At 43.9% G+C, this 17,641-nt stretch overlaps 1 protein-coding gene across 2 annotated transcripts; it reads left to right on the top strand.

Moving 5' to 3' along the window:
* The first annotated feature begins 115 nt into the window (after positions 1-115).
* Positions 116-17,641, top strand: CASP2 (caspase 2). Of its 2 annotated transcripts, XM_006159592.3 has the most exons (11): positions 116-216; positions 4,089-4,239; positions 4,538-4,705; positions 4,830-4,911; positions 6,329-6,423; positions 6,668-6,844; positions 12,086-12,214; positions 12,373-12,463; positions 15,529-15,678; positions 15,845-15,954; positions 16,109-17,641. In XM_006159592.3, the coding sequence occupies exons 1-11, from the start codon at positions 143-145 to the stop codon at positions 16,238-16,240; spliced, it is 1,359 nt and encodes a 452-aa protein (XP_006159654.1). In that variant the 5' UTR covers positions 116-142; the 3' UTR covers positions 16,241-17,641. The 2 variants fall into 2 exon arrangements, with proteins under 2 accessions (XP_006159654.1, XP_006159655.1); XM_006159593.3 differs by lacking the exons at positions 15,845-15,954; positions 16,109-17,641 and adding an exon at positions 12,549-12,606 and having other exon boundaries at positions 15,529-15,650.

Raw genomic sequence — 17,641 nt, 5'->3', positions numbered from 1 at the left:
CAACGAGACCAGCACAAGAGCGCTGCGCCTGCGCCTGCGCCCGCACGGGTGGGGGCGGGGCCTGTCTGGCGTGCGGGGGGGCAGCTGGGGAGCCGCAGGGCGCGTGCGCGGCGGGCCTCTCAAAGCCCGGGAAAAGCGGGAAATGGCGGTTCGGAGCGCGGGTTCTCGGCCAATCTTGAAGCAGAAGGGGTTAATGGCCGCTGACAGGGGGCGCAGGTGAGTGGGGAAGGGTCCTAGAGGTCCCGAGGTGCCGAAGTAGGGCAGCGCGGGACCCAGGCGTGCGGCCCTGCGGCCCCCTCTTCTCAACCCCTGGAAGCCGCGGTGCCAGCGCTTTCTGCTGGGGTGGGAGGCCTGGCCGAGTCCTCCTTGCGACTCCCAGCCTAACCGCGCATGGTCGCGCCGGCAAGCTGCACCTCGGCCAGCCCCTCGGGGGCAAAGACTGCCCCAGCCTCCCTTCGTCCTGCTTGCGGGGGGCGGGTCTCCGAGTAAAGGGGAGTTCTTTCCAGGCTTGCTGGAACTTGGCTTGCGCTTCTCTGAAAGATTTTCCATCCTTTTCCCTGGTTCCCGCGTGAGGCACTACAATACATTCCCGTAAAAAAAAAAAAAAAGCTCAGACTTACAGACTTCGGTGTAAGGCCTGATGCGCATTTGATTCGGGTTATTTCACAGTCGGCATTGCTTTCCGTCTGATGGCCAGCATTTCAGAGAAAGCAGCACAGGCTCTGCGTTTTTAGTACGCTGGGAGAACAAAGAGTTTCCTGTGGCTCTGAATGTCTCTGCCTCGGTCGTTCACTTCGTAACACATGACCCAAGAGAATGTATTTTAATGCCTCCTGGTCTAGACCCAGAAGATAATATGGGACATCTGAAAGGAACCGTCAGAAGGACGCAGAATAAAGACTTTGGAACTTGTTCGCGTCCAGTTTTTTCTGCAGTTCCCTCACGTTCTAGGTGTCTCCTAAAATTCTAGGTGATTGAAAACTGGCGGAAAGTTCACTTTTAAGAATCTCACAGTAGGATGAAATAGAGGAAGGGGCAGATGGAAAGCAAATGGATGATGCTTTAAGTCAAAACTAATGATTGGAAATTCACAGCTGAAAGTTAAGAACTGGGCATCAGTGAGTTGTGAGTATCCATGAGATTGCTTGGAGAGAGGTTCTGATGGGGGTCCTAATGCTTTACCAACATTGGAGGGCTGGGCAAGGTCGTCTTAGAGGAAAGAGGAACTCTGTTGGCCTAGAGAGAACCGAAAAGAATGGTGTTCTGGAAACCAGAAGAGAATGTTTTGAGGAGAGCGTACTGCTGGTTAAGTAAAGGAGGATGTCTGCTCCACCATTGGTTATGTACCCAAAGGAAGTAACCAGCTGCTGTGTAACCTTATTATTTCCTGAGTTCATATGTGTCACCACTGTTATGGTCTGGTGTGTTTTATGGTGATTCTTTTTTTTTTTTTTTTTGAGAGTTTTTATCTGTTGTTTATTTTTGCTATAGGGCGCATGCGCTCACCAGATAGAGATTTTATGGTGATTCTTAAAAGGGGTTTTTAATTTGTGTAGATTTAATTGTTGTAGCAAGTTTTTACAGAAAATTTGGGGGTATCAGGAATATTAACATTAGAACACAAAATAGTTAAAATGGAATTTCAAATGTCACTGTTACAAATCCAAAACTTGTTAGCCATTTCCAAACCTGGGATTTTCTTTTCTTTTCTTTTTTTTTTTGGGCCATAGGGCATGTGTGCTGACTGGAGAGGGACAAAGTGAGAAATATCACCCCTCCTCAGTCCCATCTCCTCCACTGTTTTCTCCAGACTTAGGACATGTACTCACACGTGCCTGGTGTTTTTTGTTTTAAGAATTATTTATTTCTATTTGCTATCATCATTTTTCAGTTTGACAAGATAGGGAAAGCGAGAAAGCAAGATGTCAGGTGCAGGACTCAAACCACAGTGGGCTATATAGGAATCCAGCACCCTTAGCCACCATGCCACCTGCTGGCCCTAGCCTGGTGTGTTTTTTAAACCACTGCCTGGTCTGGGATCCAGCCATGTGGAATCCAGTGCCTCAACTGTTAACACCACTTGCTGGCCCAGCCTGGGAATATTTTAGGGAACACATCTCTGGTTCTGTGAATCCACTTAGTGTTTCATTGAGTCTTTCAGTTACTCCAAGACTTTGCTTTTCCATCTAACTGTAAGTCTATAACCCAAATACATCTCTGAGCAAAGAATAGTCCTGTAGATGCACAGTATTTCGCTGATGGAGAATGAGTGTCTCCCTCCCCTGACACACAGTTTTAACATCTTTGAAATCTGAATGCATGCTTTGGTAGCTTTTAAGTTATAAACTTGAAGCTTTATCATATCCCTTGCTCACTGTCATATGACTCCTGTCATATATTTAGAAACTAGCGAAGTAAGCTACAGAGCTCTGGATTTAATGAATTAGGCACATATATTGGAAATAGGATTCCTTTAGTTCGTAAGCAGATGTTGATCTCTTCCCAAACCAAAGCTAAGGAATCATTGAAATAAAGTCATCTGTAGTAAACTAAATTATCAAAATAACTTATAATCAGAGTTAAAGCTAGTAAAGGCTAAATTATGTCAGTTATGTTCATCTTTGGTAATTATCTGCTGTTCCCTCTTATAGTACTTTCTAAGGATACTTTGCTGCATCTTAGAGGATTCTGGTCATTTCTGGTGTCAGTTTGTTACAGGAACCAAAACCCAAGATCATTTTAAACTTATGTTGCTTTCAGTAGCCTAGATAAATAATGTGAGAAGTTTTCTGAAATAATTTTCTTAATGAAAATAGGTCTGGCCCAGCCACCATGTAACAGTGATAATGCAGTGCCCTGCAAGGCTGAAAGCCACGTGGCCAATCATGGGTTCAAATCCACTGGTTGGCCTAAGAACATGAGTGTGCCTAGGTTCCTCAGGAGCTGGAGGGCTGGGGAGAGAAGATCATGGCATGATGAGGTCCTCTCAAGGGTGATTGTCTCAGGTGTGCAAATTCTACCATCATAACAATAATCACAAAATGGTCCTGGACTGGCCCTTTAGTACATTGGTTAGAAGCTATGCAGAGAAAGCTGGGTCCCACATGACCAACCAGTGTTGGAGTCCCAGCCTAGGCCAGGAACACACAGTCATGCCTAGGATCTCGAGAGGGTAGAGAATTAGAGGAAAAGGATTGTAGCATGACCAGGCAATTTCAAGAGGTGCTTTTCTATTTCTCTCTTACTCATGCATGTACCCTCTGGCATTTAAAAAAAAAAAAAAAAAAGTCTGTGAGAGGACTATTCCTTCTTGTAAATGTATGTGTGCTTGGGACCAGCAGTCAGTGTAATGTCTATGTTACGGGACTCCCATGTAGTCGACCACAGTTGGGAGTCCCGGACCCGGTGGCTTAAACTCATGCTGGGCGCATGTGTGTGCGTGCCCAAGAGAATAGAGAAGAAGGGATTGCAGTGTGGCCATCCCCTTTGGGGGGTGATTTCTCACTTTCTGTCTCTCTGCCTGTCTCTGTCTTTCTAGTGAGTGCACACACCCTATAGCAAAAACCTCTCCAAAAAAAAAAAGTGTGTGTGTGTGTGTGTGTGTGTGCACGCACGCTTGTGTGGTGTATTTATATTTTTTTATGATTAGTGTGTTAATGCTTAATACACCTTTGATTTTACTCAGATTCAGTAAAATGTACCTGAAGTTGGTTATTGCATATTTTAAAATTTGTATTTATTTTGTACTTTAATTGCCAGAGTGCAGATATGCTCACCAAAGAGAAAATAAAAAACATGCTGCATTGGAGGGGTGATCACATCAGAATCTTTTTTCCTCCAATCCTCCTCCTCCTCAGGATTTTGAGCATGCATACACATGCACCTGGCATGTTTTTCAAGCTATTAGGGCTAGGATTTGAACTGCAGTTGGCCAGTTAGGATCTGGTTTGCTATGCACAGTACTTAACCACTGTGGTATAGGGCTGGCCCTAATCTTGGTTATTGTAAGCCCCATTCTTAATTTTCCTACCCACACATCTACCTAAATCTTGTCCTTGACAATCTTTCCCTTCATTCTTTAACTATAGGATATTAGGAGTGTGTGGCATGCATCCTGACCATCAGGAAACTCTGAAAAAGAACCGAGTGGTGCTGGCCAAACAGCTGTTGCCGAGTGAACTGTTGGAACATCTCCTGGAGAAGGACATCATCACTTTGGAAATGAGAGAGCTCATCCAGGTATCTGGAGATGAAGGAGAGAAGCCAAGAAGATAATTGGTCTTACAGATAGGAACAAAGCATAATAAAATGTGGAAAGGAGGTGGTGCCTTTCAAAGGAAGGGGTAATGCCCTTCCACCGGGACATTGAAGAGGAAAGATGTATGATTCATGATCAATGGGAAGAACTTTACCTGCATGTACTCTTTTTTGTAAAAGTAATACTTGAGATGGATGAGGATACACTGGGAAGTTTGCAGGACAAATAGAATTGTAGCTATATAGGTAAAAGATTTCTTGTTTTATTCTTATATCTTAGGCCAAAGTGGGCAGTTTCAGCCAGAATGTGGAACTCCTCAACTTGCTGCCCAAGAGGGGTCCTCAGGCTTTTGATGCCTTCTGTGAGGCCCTGAGGGAGACCAAGCAGGGCCACCTGGAGGATCTGCTGCTTACCACTCTCTCTGATCTTCAGCATGCACTTCCACCGGTATGGAACCCTGGCAGCCTGTGCTAGGAAGGGCTAATTTGGCTGAAAAGGAATTTTTGAGACAGGGTAGGGGGTTTTATTTTGTTTGAACTAGACTGTCTTGCTAAGGTCTGATATTTTACAGTTGAGCTGTGACTATGACTTGAATCTTCCATATCCGGTGTGTGAGTCCTGTCCTCCTCACAAACAGCTCCGCCTGTCAGCAGGTAAGAATTAGTGGGATAAAGGGTCCCACAGATAGACTTTCTTTGTGTGACTGGTAGTCCCACAGATAGACTTTCTTTGTTCGGTAGCTGGGCTTATCCTGCATGAGACCTATTTCTGACTGAGAGCAGTCACCTCAGTGAATTTGCTAGGGACTGGCAGGGCAGTTTAGATGAGGTGTCAGTTGGGCCCCTTTCCTTTCCATCACAAATAATATCCTTTATGGTAATTGGCCCTTTGAGCAATATATACAGGAGGGAAATTCTACATGGTTGACCTGTCTATAATGCTGAATGAGAAGTTTTTCCATCCGCCATCTATGGTGGGACTGCCACCAAGATGCAGATTTTCGTTAAAACCCTTAAGGGGAAGACTATTGCCCTCAAGGTTGAACCATTGAATACAATACAAAATGTAAGAGCCAAAATCTAGGCTAAGGAAGGAATTCCTCCTGATCAGTTACGACTGATTTTTGCTGGCAAGCAGTTGGAAGATAGGTGTACTTTGTCTGACTACAGCATTCAAAAGGAGTCCACGATTCATCTCATGTTGAGACTTCGTGGTGGTGCTAAGAAAAGAAAGGTTTTATACCACTCCCAAGAAGAGTAAGCATAAGAGAAAGAAGGTTAAGCTGGTCGTCCTGAAATACTATAAGGTGGATGAAAATGGCAAAATTAGTCACCTTCATCGGGAGTGCCCTTCAGATGAATGTGGTGCTGGGATTTTTATGGCCAGCCATTTGACAGACATTATTGTGGTAAATGTTGTCTGACTTACTGCTTCAACAAACCGGAAGTTATTGTTTATGGGGACCAGTAGTTGGTGTAATGGCTATGTCACTGGACTCCCATGTAGTCGACCATGGTTTGAGTCCCGGACCCAGTGGCTTAAACTCACACTGGGCGGATGTGCGTACGTGCCCAAGATCCCAAGAGGACAATGGAGGAGAAGGGATTGCGGCATGGCCATCCCCCCCCCGGGGGGGGGGGGATGTCTCACTTTCTTTCTATCTCTTCTTTCTGGCGAGTACACATGCCCTATAGCAAAAACCTCTCCCAAAAAAAGTAATTGTTTATGAGTTCATAAAAGAAATAAACTAATCTTAAAAAAGAAAAAAAAACAAATGAGAAAAAGACTGCATTTGAGGACACCAGCCTCCTGACTGTGTAGCCTACTGATTAGAATGAGGCTTTTGTCAGAAAGCCCATTCAGTCATTCAGCAAGTTGAGCACCTATTCCAAGCAAGCTAAGTGCAGAGGATCCAGTGATGGACTAAAGCTAACAGGCCCTCTGCCCTCATGGAGCTTTCAGATCAGGGGATTAAGAGAGACCAGTATTCATCAAAACCCCAGTTCAGAGCATACGAGAATTGCTGTTTAGATAGTATGCTAGTTTTTTCTTTTTCTATATATACCACAGATGCTGTGGAATACTCCCTAGACAATGGAGATGGCCCTCCCTGCCTTCAGGTGAAGCCTTGCACTCCCGAGTTTTATCAGAAACACTGCCAGCTGGTGAGTCTTACATAACAGCAAGAGAGGAAGAGTTGGAAAATGAGATACCCTCCTGGGTGTACTGGTTTGTGAATATATTTCCTCATTAGTCAGTGCTGACTGAGTGCTTTATATGGCATTTCTGTTTTCATCTGGTGGGATTGAGAAGAATGTGATGTCTCTGTTTTTTTGAAATGTCTAAGCTAGTAGGGGAGTCAGTCTGTCATCAAGAAGCCAATGATCTAACTGGCTCGCTCTCCCCCAGGCCTATCGACTGCAATCTCGACCTCGAGGCTTAGCACTGGTGCTGAGCAATGTACACTTCACGGGAGAGAAAGATCTGGAATTTCGCTCTGGAGGGGATGTAGACCACAGTGCTCTAGTCACCCTCTTCAAGCTTTTGGGCTACAGCGTCCATGTTCTACATGATCAGACTGCACAGGTATCTGAAGCAGAAAAGCTGACCCGTAAATTAGAGGGCCGGGCAGAACTGAGGCTGGAAACGTCTGCTGCTCCCACACCTGCTGGGATAAGTCTTTGAAGTTATTTACCCTTCTCACCTTTTTACTCACTCTCTTCTACCTCTCATCTTGCAGTCTGGTGAAAAAGAATGAAGGTTAGCAGCTGTTTTGATACTGATGTCACAGGGTAGCTGTGCTTTCATGGAATAATAACAGTCTAGGGTGTGGCTCTCACTTTTGCTTGTTCAGAAACTTGATTCCCAGTCAGGAAGTGATGAGATACTGAGATTCACTCTCACCAACTCAGAAAAGATATAAACCAGGACTACACAGGCCATTTACTTCTTGGCTGGTATTGCTACTTAGGAGTACCAGTTACTGCTTAAAAAACACTTTGGCATATATAATTCTTGCAGATGGAAATGTGCCAGAATCATCCCTGTAAGCACTGTTGAAGAGCAGTCAGGTGCATTAACATTGGGAAATTTCTTGTTCTTATCGTTTGTATAGACTCAAGTCATATCTTAGAGTTGATTGCATCTAGACCAGACTATTGCAGAGCATCAGCGTTTTCATTATGGGTGGTGGTTCTCCATTTTTATTTTATTTATTTGTTTATTTTCTTTGTTAAGTTTGTTTATAGAGATAGCCATGACAAGTCTCTGCATGCCGTAGTCTTCCCCCACACCCACTGCACCCCACCCCCAGCCTTCCAGCCAGGTAGGGTTGTGGGCATCCCAGTCTATTTCGGCTCCTCCAGCGTGGCTTACAGTCCTCTCTCTGTGTGACTTCAGCATTGCAAAGTGGCTTTCTACCATCTGCACCACTGCCACCGGGCCAGTTATTGCTCCTTAAGCTCAGATACCAAGGTGCAGTACTGACCTTTAGGATTTCACTTCTAAAATCACTAATAACCTATTTGAAAATTAACTCTTAATTCCAGGAAATGGTACTTTCTTCAACTTGCTTTTGGGGTTGTCAGTGATGAATTAGAAGTTTTAGGAGTTTGACTTTGAACTCTTAAGATGGAGGACCCTGGTTTTGTGTTTAGCATTGCCTGTGGTCTTCATTTCTTTTTCTCAGCAGTCCTGCTTCTGTGAGAATAAATAATTATGTAGCTGGCATGCTTCTGTAAGGTTGGTTTCATCAGGAGCTGTCTGTGTGTTGTCATCTATATGCTATTTTTGTCAGGTTCCCAATAATAGCCCATGCAAAGTAGTAAGCTCACTCTGGCTTCAAAGCCATGGCTGGCATAGCTGCTTCAGTCATCACATGTTGAAGTGGGTTGTACACTTTCCTTAGAGGCCTGCTGGGCACAGAGGAGCAATGCCTATAGAGGACCCTGCTAGACAGTCACTTAACAGAATGTCTGCTGTGTATATTACCTCAGAGGCTTGATCTAGCCATTCCTTTTACTAGGACTCTGTTACATCATGACTTTTACATCGTATGCAGTTGATAAGGAGTCTCTCACATGCGTGGTAGTTAAGAATACAGGACTGAGTCACCCATTCAACTATGTCCTGTGTTTTTTTCAGAGATGTCTAGTAGACTTGATGAAGCTGTGCTCCCACTTTCATAAATGTCAGTCCCATTTATGCTAAACCTACTGTAGATTCAAGGACCTATTGGATTGTAATTTTCTGGTTACATTGTTGTGTAATTGGAATTAGAGTAGAGTTAACTTTTGAGGACTTGGTAATGGGGGACTACATTGGCTACCAGATATTTCATTAATAAAAATGTGGACCTTGGGCTGGCAGGTGGCGTGGTGGTTAAGGCACTGGACTCCCACGTGGCTGACCATAGTTCTAGTTCAGACCTGGTGACTTGCTTTCTCACCTCTCCTGTCCCCCCATTTTTCTCTGGTGAGCATGTGTGCCTTACAGCAAATTTTTAAATAATAATAGACAATACTTTTTAAAAAAAGTGAACTTGAGTTCAGGGGACTTCAGTTAGAATATGGGGTCTTGACATCAGCAGAAAAGAAGACATGTCTGCTTCTATTCCTAAAGACCAAGCAAGGTTAGAAACAGTATCTTCTATAATTGCTAAGAGGAAGGAATGCCTGGGTAGGTATGGACAGAAGGATAATGGAAGGTGGGACTAACACGGCCTTGAAGGATAGAAACAGCTAAAGCAGAGAGAAGAGTAAGGGTATCTGTACGGAATACTCTGGTGGGACCTCTCAGGAATCGGTTCTTTTCTCACATTACTATTGGCAAGCAGAGAAACACTGACAAAATTAAGATCCCCTTTTTCCTCCATTAAACCTTTTAACTTTAGCTATACATTCTGTTTAAAAATAGGAAATAGTGTTGTAGTCTTAGAGAATTGTCTTCCCTTGTGCTGTAGAGAACACTGGTATTCAGTGCCCAAGGATGTGTTCAGTTTTCTCTTGGTCATCAAATTCTCACTGCATTTACCTTACAAGGTTACTAGTTAAAGAATTAACGATTTACCATGTATTAGGAAATTAAATACATTTTTAACTGACAAATTTACTTTTACTATGTGATAACATTTTTAACTTATATTTGGTTCACAGACTGCCTTGAAAACATAGGCACAGTCCGGTGATGCATCATCCCTAGAAAATGGAGCTACTTGTACAGTTTTGCATATAATTTTGGGGGCTCACAGGCTAATTTTCTTTACGTGTGTCCTTCAACCCCCAGTCAAAAATACATACAAGAGTGAAGAACTCTGCTCTTTATAGAAATACAATAATTTTGTCAGAAATAAATCTACAGATCCTATTTTAAGCTATGTTGCTTGTGGAAAAATTCTCCCAAATGACTAATCCCCATTTATTGAATGGCTTAGTCTCATTAGGTTCAGTTACAAAGTGTATGTGTTCTTACTTTAGGCTTTGTTGTCCTCTGTTATTGACCCAGTAATCTCACTTAATTTAAAATGGTCATGAGTAGATGCCTAAGTATGTAATTTTTACACCCTTCAAGCAGAATTAACTACTTTAACTATTGTATATTTAATTATCTTATGGTCAGGTCCTGAAAAACATTCAAAGTTATGTATTCTCTTGAAATTGTATATTCTTGAAATAAATTAATTTTGGATATCTTAAGATTTCCAGTAGCAGTTACTTAGAAAAAGATACATACCAGCAAGTCCCAACAAAAACAATTCCTTTATTTCTAGTTCTTTTGCAGACTTTTTTTATGTAATGACATCCCAGTTATCTCCAAATAAAAGTATTCCAAATAGATTAGTTAGTAGTTCTCAAACTTTTAACATAACAGAATCACTGGGAGGGCTTGTTAAAACATAATTTTCTACAGCCCAAGATTTAACATTTTTTTTACAAGTTCCCAGGTGATGCTGCTGTTTATGTTGGGGCCATGATTAGAAGACCACTGAAATAAATTATTGTATAAGAGTGCTTATAGTTGAAAGTGCAGTGTGGTAAATGTATTTTTTTAAATTATTTTATTTATTCAATTTATTTATTTTAATTTTATCAGAGAGAGAGAGATAAAGTGAGAGAGCAAGCTGCCAGGTCCAGGACTTGAACCGTGGTCAGCCATGTGGGAGTGTCCAGCACCTTAACCACCACGCCACCTGCTGGCCCCGGTAAATGTTAAATAACATGTGTTCTTTTTTTTTTTTTTTTTTTTGGAGAGGTTTTTGCTATAGGGCGTGTGCGCTCGCCAGACAGAGACAGAAAGTGAGAAATCACCCCCCAGGGAGGATGGCCACGCTGCAATCCCTTCTCCTCCATTCTCCTTTCAGGATCTTGGGCACGCACACACACGCACCCGGCGTGAGTTTAAGCCAACGGGTCCAGGACTCAAACCGCGGTCGGCTACATGGGAGTCCAGCGACATAGCCATTGCACTAACTGCTGGTCCCAACGTGTGCTTTAACTATTCTACATTTTACCTTCATTGATATGTACAAAATGTACTTTGTTTCCTCTCTGCTCATCTCCAATAGGAGAGAAGACCCAGACATCTCAAACTGTAGAGGGAGACATAGGTTTAAAATTTTGTGCCCAATTATTATGCTATTAGGTACAGTGTAGCTTCCTGTTGGATGGACCAGTTGCTTAAGGTAGTGGTACTCACATATGACATCTTATTAGTGTGAGGTAAAATTCTTAAGGTAGACAAAGTTTGACCATAAAAGATTTGTTTGGGAAAATGATAATATTACTATTCTGTGTTACACATGCACATCTTAATTATAGATCCTTACAATGTGTACCAGACACAGTGATAGGTCCTTTCTATGTGATAACTTATTTAATCTTCACAGGCTCAGAGAAATTTTACTCATAATTTTTTTTTTTTTTTTGAGAGAGGTTTTTCACTATAGGGCGCGTGCGCTCGCCAGACAGACAGAGAGAGACATAGAGACAGAAAGCGAGAAATCACCCCCCAGGGGGGATGGTCACGCCGCAATCCCTTCTCCTCCATTCTCCTCTCGGGATCTTGGGCACGCACACGCGCCCGGCGTGAGTTTTAAGCCACCGGGTCCGGGACGCGAACCGCGGTCGACTACGTGGGAGTCCAGCGACATAGCCATTACGCTAACTGCTGGTTCCCTCATAATTATTTTCTTATAATGTGGAAATTGGAGCCTTGAGCCTTAAATAACTTGTTTCAATTTACAAACTCAGAGCTCAAACCTAGATTGATCTGATCCCAGATCCCTGTGTGTGTTATCGCTGTCCTGAATCCCTGTATGGAGTCCTCTGTCACAACATGCTCTTCCCTGAACAGTGTTTTATATAGACACTGTCACTGTCTCTTGGATACTTCTAGTCTCAGACATAAAGGACTGCACTGCTGTCATGCTGCTGTTGGTCCTGTGTCAGAGAGCAGTCTGTTTTCTTCTAGCTGAATAGGTGTGCTTACAGCTCCCCTGCTGGTTGTACTTGCTCTGGTTCATGATCAGGGAATGAGTCAAAGCTGACTTGCTCCAATTAGCTTCATTAAAAACTTGGCCTTAATCCAAGAGTTCTCAGCCTGTCTCAGTGAATCTGAGAATCTATGTTCAGTTTTGTGTACGAAATCACATGCATTTCTAGCCTCTCAAAGGAAATCTGACTTATATTATTATTCCATTATTACTGACTACGAGAATATATGGAAATCATTTTATCTTCTAATAGTTCAGGGTTTCAAACAAAACTAAAGAGTGATGCTTATATTGGTGGTGTCTGCAATGAGCAGCTCTAAAAGGTGCCTTTCTTTTAGGAAATGCAAGAGAAACTCCAGAATTTTGCACAGTTACCAGCACACCGTGTCACGGACTCCTGCATAGTGGCACTCCTCTCACATGGGGTGGAGGGTGGCATCTACGGTGTGGATGGCAAGCTGCTTCAGGTATGTGCAGTCTCGTCTAAGCTAACTGTTGAAACAGGCCCCTTCGCTCCTGCCCACCCGCGTGCCTTTGCATTGATGACCGCTGTTGTATTATGGGTAGGGCTTCCGGAGGTCTGCTGACTACTTAAGTGCCCTTCTCCATTATCTCTTCCTGGCAGCTACAAGAGGTTTTTCGGCTATTTGACAATGCCAACTGCCCGAACCTACAGAACAAGCCGAAAATGTTCTTCATCCAGGCCTGCCGTGGAGGTGAGTGCCCTAGCAGACCAGCACCTGGGTGGCGGCTCCTGGGAAGCCTCCCACCAGCTCTCACTTTCCTGTTTGCTCCTCTCAGGTGCTATTGGATCCCTTGGGCACCTTCTGTTCACTGCTGCCACCGCCTCTCTTGCTCTGTAAGTGTCTCCCAATGCATGGGGTGTGCTGGGACTTGGGCAGCCCATGGCCCTCAGGCTGGTCAGCCCTCCGTGCACCACCATCTCCTCTTCTCAGGATCCTCTTCTCAGTGTCTCTGCCTTCCTTTCTGAGAACTCTTGCTCTTTTTTATGCTTCTTACCTCTGATGTGCTGTTCTATTGTTGCTCATTCCAGTTAAGGATTTTCTGTCTCTTCCTATCTTTCTCACTTTATCCCCTTCTTTTTTGTCTCTCTCTCCTCCCCCTTTCCACTCCATCCTGGCACTTTCATTCTTGCCCCCGTTCTTCTCGTTATCATTCATGGACCATGGAGGATAGCAGCATAGAATCCATGCCAGCCTTTGACTCTTCCCATTCCATGAGCTGCTCTGTCCCCCTTCTTTCTTGCATGCAGTCTGTTTTAACCTTGAGGAGCCAGGACTGCATGATGAGGCTCAGAAGACATACAGGTGTGTGTCTCATCCTGCAGGGGAGAGTAGCAATTGGGCGTTGTAACTTTAGAGTCAGATTCTGACTTCACCACTGACTAGTTATGTGGCGTCCAAGAAGTTCCTTGACTTCCCTCCACTCAATTCCCATGGTACTAAATGGAGATAGTCCTTGTACCTGCTTCATAAGGTGGTTCTGTGGTGAAATGGATTTATGTGTTGAAGGGGCTAACTTAGCACAGTACCTGCCTCAGTAAAACTGTAACTGTTGTAACATTGATCAGGCCCTCAGGGGGCTTATAATAGGGCTTAAAGGTCACTTCGTTCAAATCATTTAACTGTTGGGTGGCAAATATAGGTGGATAAATATCCTCCAACATAATGGCACTAGAATGTTTTATCAGTGTCCTACAATGTGACTGGGACTATAGTAGGTACTATCACAGGAGCATAAGAAAATGTGGCCTCTATAAGGGACCCCCTGATTACTCAGGAGAATAAAGCAAATGACATGAAGTTCCTTAAGATAGTTCAAGGGCCTAATGAAAATAAGAGTGTGGGCCAGCCCACAGCATGGTGGTTAGGTTGGCTGGATCCCACATGACCGACTGCAGGGTTCTAGTCCCAGACCCAGTGGCATGAGAACCATATTGGGCACATGTGCGTGTGTGCCTGAAATCCCAAAGGGAGGGAGAGGTGGAAGAGAGGACAGTGGTGTGACCATTCCCTGTGATGAATGCTTTCTTGCTTTCTCTCTGTCTCCAGTGAGTGTGCAAACCTTGGGGGGGAAAGTAAAAGGCAAAAGAAAACAAGGTTGATTATAGTGATATGCAGTCTGCCCATGTAAAAGAATATGCAGAAAGAATTCACCTCTTTAAGTGAAGTAGTTTGAAGAGATTTTTGTGAATCTGGTAAGACATAATTTGCGCCTAGATGAGTATGATTTACATAGGTTTGGAGAGATGAGAGTCTTTCATGGGAAAAGGGTCATTGTGACCTGCCAGGCACACCAAAAAGGACATGTCTTGCCCTCCCTCTATATCCTCCCGCAAAAAAAAAAAAAAAAAAATGAAGTCTGCATCTACTTAAACTGTCTGTGTGGGTCTATATTGAGATGTAGCAGCTACATGAAGTAGATCTGTCTGGTAACAGATCCATACTCAGCCGAGACTTGGGACTTCAACACATGATAGTACAGAGCTGTTTGGAGCCTAAGTGAGAAATGACGTGGTCCCCGTGGCAGGAGCTGCACTGAGGAAAGAGCATGAATGTGTTCATTTACTGCTACACCTCCAGGCCCAGAGGACCACCTGACATGTGGAAGCGCTTAATATCAAATGAATGAAAATTAATCTTTAAAAAATATTACAGCCATAACATAGGAGACGTTCCTCTTTTCTAGAGATGTCGGAATTGTTTGTTTTGTCTTTCCAACTTCTCTCTAAAATAAAAATCCTTTGAGGGGTAATAACCCCTAGCCAGTTTGAAAATTTGAGTGTACTGTCTTCCCGCTGTATTTGGTTAGTGTCTGTCAGAAGCGTCCCCCACCTTAGTTGCCTGACTCCAAAACTGGAGCATGAGTTCCATAAACAGTACCTAGCACTTGGCAGTTGCTCAGTCAGCTTTTATTGGTTAGTCTTGGTTCTGTTTCCTGCAATTCTCTGGGCATCCCTACCTATCAGACTTTCTCAGCTATTACAGGGAGCAGGAAAGCGTACTCTTTCACCTTCTCTGTGTCACCCCGTGAGTCCTCCATCTCCCTCTTTTCTACCCTGGAAAAATTACTGCTAAAATCGAATAATGATGTTCTTTTTCCATTTTGTAGGGGAAAATAGTCAAATTTTCTCAATTTAAGTTTTTCCTCTTTCAAATTTATCTTAAATCTTAGGTGCTGCTTTAATTTATCTTATGAAATCATTAAGTAGATATTACATTCTCTAAAAATATTAAAACCACCTTGGAAACAGCTGGTCAGACTTATTTTATAATTTAACTGATATCTAATTTAAGATGATTTTTATATGGCATACATGTAGCAACCACTTTTTTTTGTTTATTAACTTGTCTTGTGTAGTAAAACTGAATGCATCAATATTTTATTGTGTATTGCAATAAAAAGCACTGACTTCCAGGTATATTGCTAATGAACAAGAGGATCGTGAACTTAGGATGTGTTTTTAGTCATTACAAGGAGTGTTTGATTGGGCACCTCCCTGGTCTCACAGACTGGGAGATGCTCCACCCCATATGTGCATGTGCTTGAGCTCGGGGCCTTGCCTATAGCGGGCCCCTCCTGAGTAATGGATGCATGCAGAGAGAATAACGATTTTTCCCCATCAGTCATGAGTTGGAGGCCACAGCTGGAAATGGCTCGTCTCAGTCAAGCTTGTTGGGAGCTTGGGGCTTGCCTATGACAGGCCCAAGAGAGATGGGAGGAAGTGACACCTTTGTCCATTCTGTCTGCCTTTGTACAGATGAGACCGATCGTGGGGTTGACCAGCAAGATGGAAAGAACCATGCAAGGTCCCCTGGGTGTGAGGAGAGTGATGCTAGCAAAGAGGAGATGCTGAGGACGAGACTGCCCACTCGCTCCGACATGATCTGTGGCTACGCCTGCCTCAAAGGTATTTCAATTTCCCAGAGAATAGCGCAAAAGGTCCTATTCTCCTGGATTTGGTTTTTTTTTTTTCACTCTGAGCCCTGGCTGGGGCGGCTATTAAAGTCTGGTTGGGGTGATCCAACTGAGAGAACCTCACAGCATTCACACAGGTTGATGTTCTCTGGTCGCAGGGACTGCTGCCATGCGAAACACCAAACGTGGTTCCTGGTACATCCAGGCCCTCACTCAGGTGTTCTCCGAGAGGGCTTGCGACATGCATGTTGCCGACATGCTGGTTAAGGTAAGTCAGCTCAGGTGGCTTCATAAACCTCAGCATCTCCATAGTGCTCTGCCTTCCTCCCCTCATGCTGTTTGTCTCTTCACCCTGGCTGTTAGACTGCTATCAGGACAGTGCATGATTCTTAGACTTTGGACCTTTGGTTCTGCATTTCCAGGTGAATGCACTCATCAAGGAACGCGAAGGCTACGCCCCTGGCACAGAGTTCCACCGATGCAAAGAGATGTCTGAGTACTGTAGCACTCTGTGCCGCCACCTCTACTTGTTTCCAGGACACCCTCCCACGTGATGCCACTTCCGCAGCATGTGTCTACACAGAGGCCACTGGACCCCAGGATAGTCTTTTCAGGATACACAGCTTCTGTTCTTCCCCCTCAGGGATGTGGGACCTACCAGGCCTGTCTCCTCTGCCCGCCATCTCTGCCTCTCACTCTGACATAGGATTCCAGGGCAGCACCTTCCCTGGAAAGTACTCTCCTCTTAAAGCCAGCTGAGTTGGACTTGTTTGCAAGGAATGTTTTGTTTTGGCTGCAGTTGAACAGCCTGGCAAGTGACGTTCTAAGACTGTCATCATGTGGAGGGGACACCTCAATGCTTGTGGTCGATGCTTATGTTCAGTTCCTGCCCCCAGGGCTTTCACAGTTGGCCTTTGGTCATTGCTTTTATTAACATTAGTTGAAGTGTCTCTGAGCTCATCTCCTGTCTTTCATTCTGGGCCCCCACTCAACAGTTGCCCAGCATGCTTTTCAAGCTGCTGGGCCTGGGGCTTAAACCATGCAGTTGGCCATTTGGGATCCAGCACCTTAGCCATCATGCCACCTGCTGACTCTACCCTTCCCTTTTCTTCAAGGCCTTTTTCTTCCATTCTTTCTCCTTCCAAACTATTCTCCACATAAGTCTATGGAGTCTGTTCTCCCCACCACCACCATCGCCACCATTTTCTGCAGGTGGCATCTTTGTTTTTTAAGTCTTGGTTTAAATGTCACCTTTTTGTGGAGATCTTCTCAGGTCTGTCTGTCTCTCAGCAGCCCTGTGTCTTACTGCATTCTGATTATTTCATCCATTGTACTTATCGGAATTTGTAATTATGTATATGCTTATTTCGAGTGTTTATTTCTGTCTTTGGTTTTCTGCAGACTCCAAGAGGGCAGAAATTCAGTTTAATTTTTTATTTTATTATTTTTTTAAAAATTTATTATAGGGTGCATGCACTCTGCTGGAGAGAGAGAGAGAAGGAAGGTAAGAAAGTGCCCCGCAGGGTGTACCCAGTGTCTGGCACATAGCTGGTCTTCAGTAAGCATTCACTGAAGGAAGAAAGCAAGCCGGCACTGGTTGGAATCCTACTTTTTGAAAAAACTTCCCTTTTGACATTATACCTAGTGTAGTGTTTGTACTCCATTTTTTTCATGTGTTTTGTTTTTATCCACTGGTGTTTTTAACTCCTTGAGGACAAATCGTGTATGAGACAGCTTTCTTTGCATCTCCCATGGTGCCTAGCAAAACGCTAGGCCACAGTAGTCAAGGTGCTCAATAAATATTTGTTATGTGAGCCAGGTGGCGTGAAGACTTGCTGCCAAGTCCTGACTGGGGTCAGTATAGTATGGAAGTATTGGGTGATACAACCTTTCCACTTCCCACTGCCAGAATTTTGTATTGCCATCAGGTGCCAAATAAATGTTCATATTTGTTA

Source organism: Tupaia chinensis, unplaced genomic scaffold (assembly GCF_000334495.1).
Source record: "Tupaia chinensis unplaced genomic scaffold, TupChi_1.0 Scaffold000637_1, whole genome shotgun sequence".
In the NCBI taxonomy this organism is placed as follows: Eukaryota; Metazoa; Chordata; class Mammalia; order Scandentia; family Tupaiidae; genus Tupaia; species Tupaia belangeri.
This window is presented reverse-complemented; position numbering and strand designations above follow the sequence as displayed.

Excerpts from the sequence above, each read along its gene's own strand:
- CASP2 (XM_006159592.3), top strand. The coding sequence starts at position 143 with ATGGCGGTTCGGAGCGCGGGTTCTCGGCCAATCTTGAAGCAGAAGGGG. Across the intron at positions 6,424-6,667 it reads ATCAGAAACACTGCCAGCTG|GCCTATCGACTGCAATCTCG; the intron begins GTGAGTCTTACA and ends GCTCTCCCCCAG. Across the intron at positions 15,955-16,108 it reads TTGCCGACATGCTGGTTAAG|GTGAATGCACTCATCAAGGA; the intron begins GTAAGTCAGCTC and ends CTGCATTTCCAG.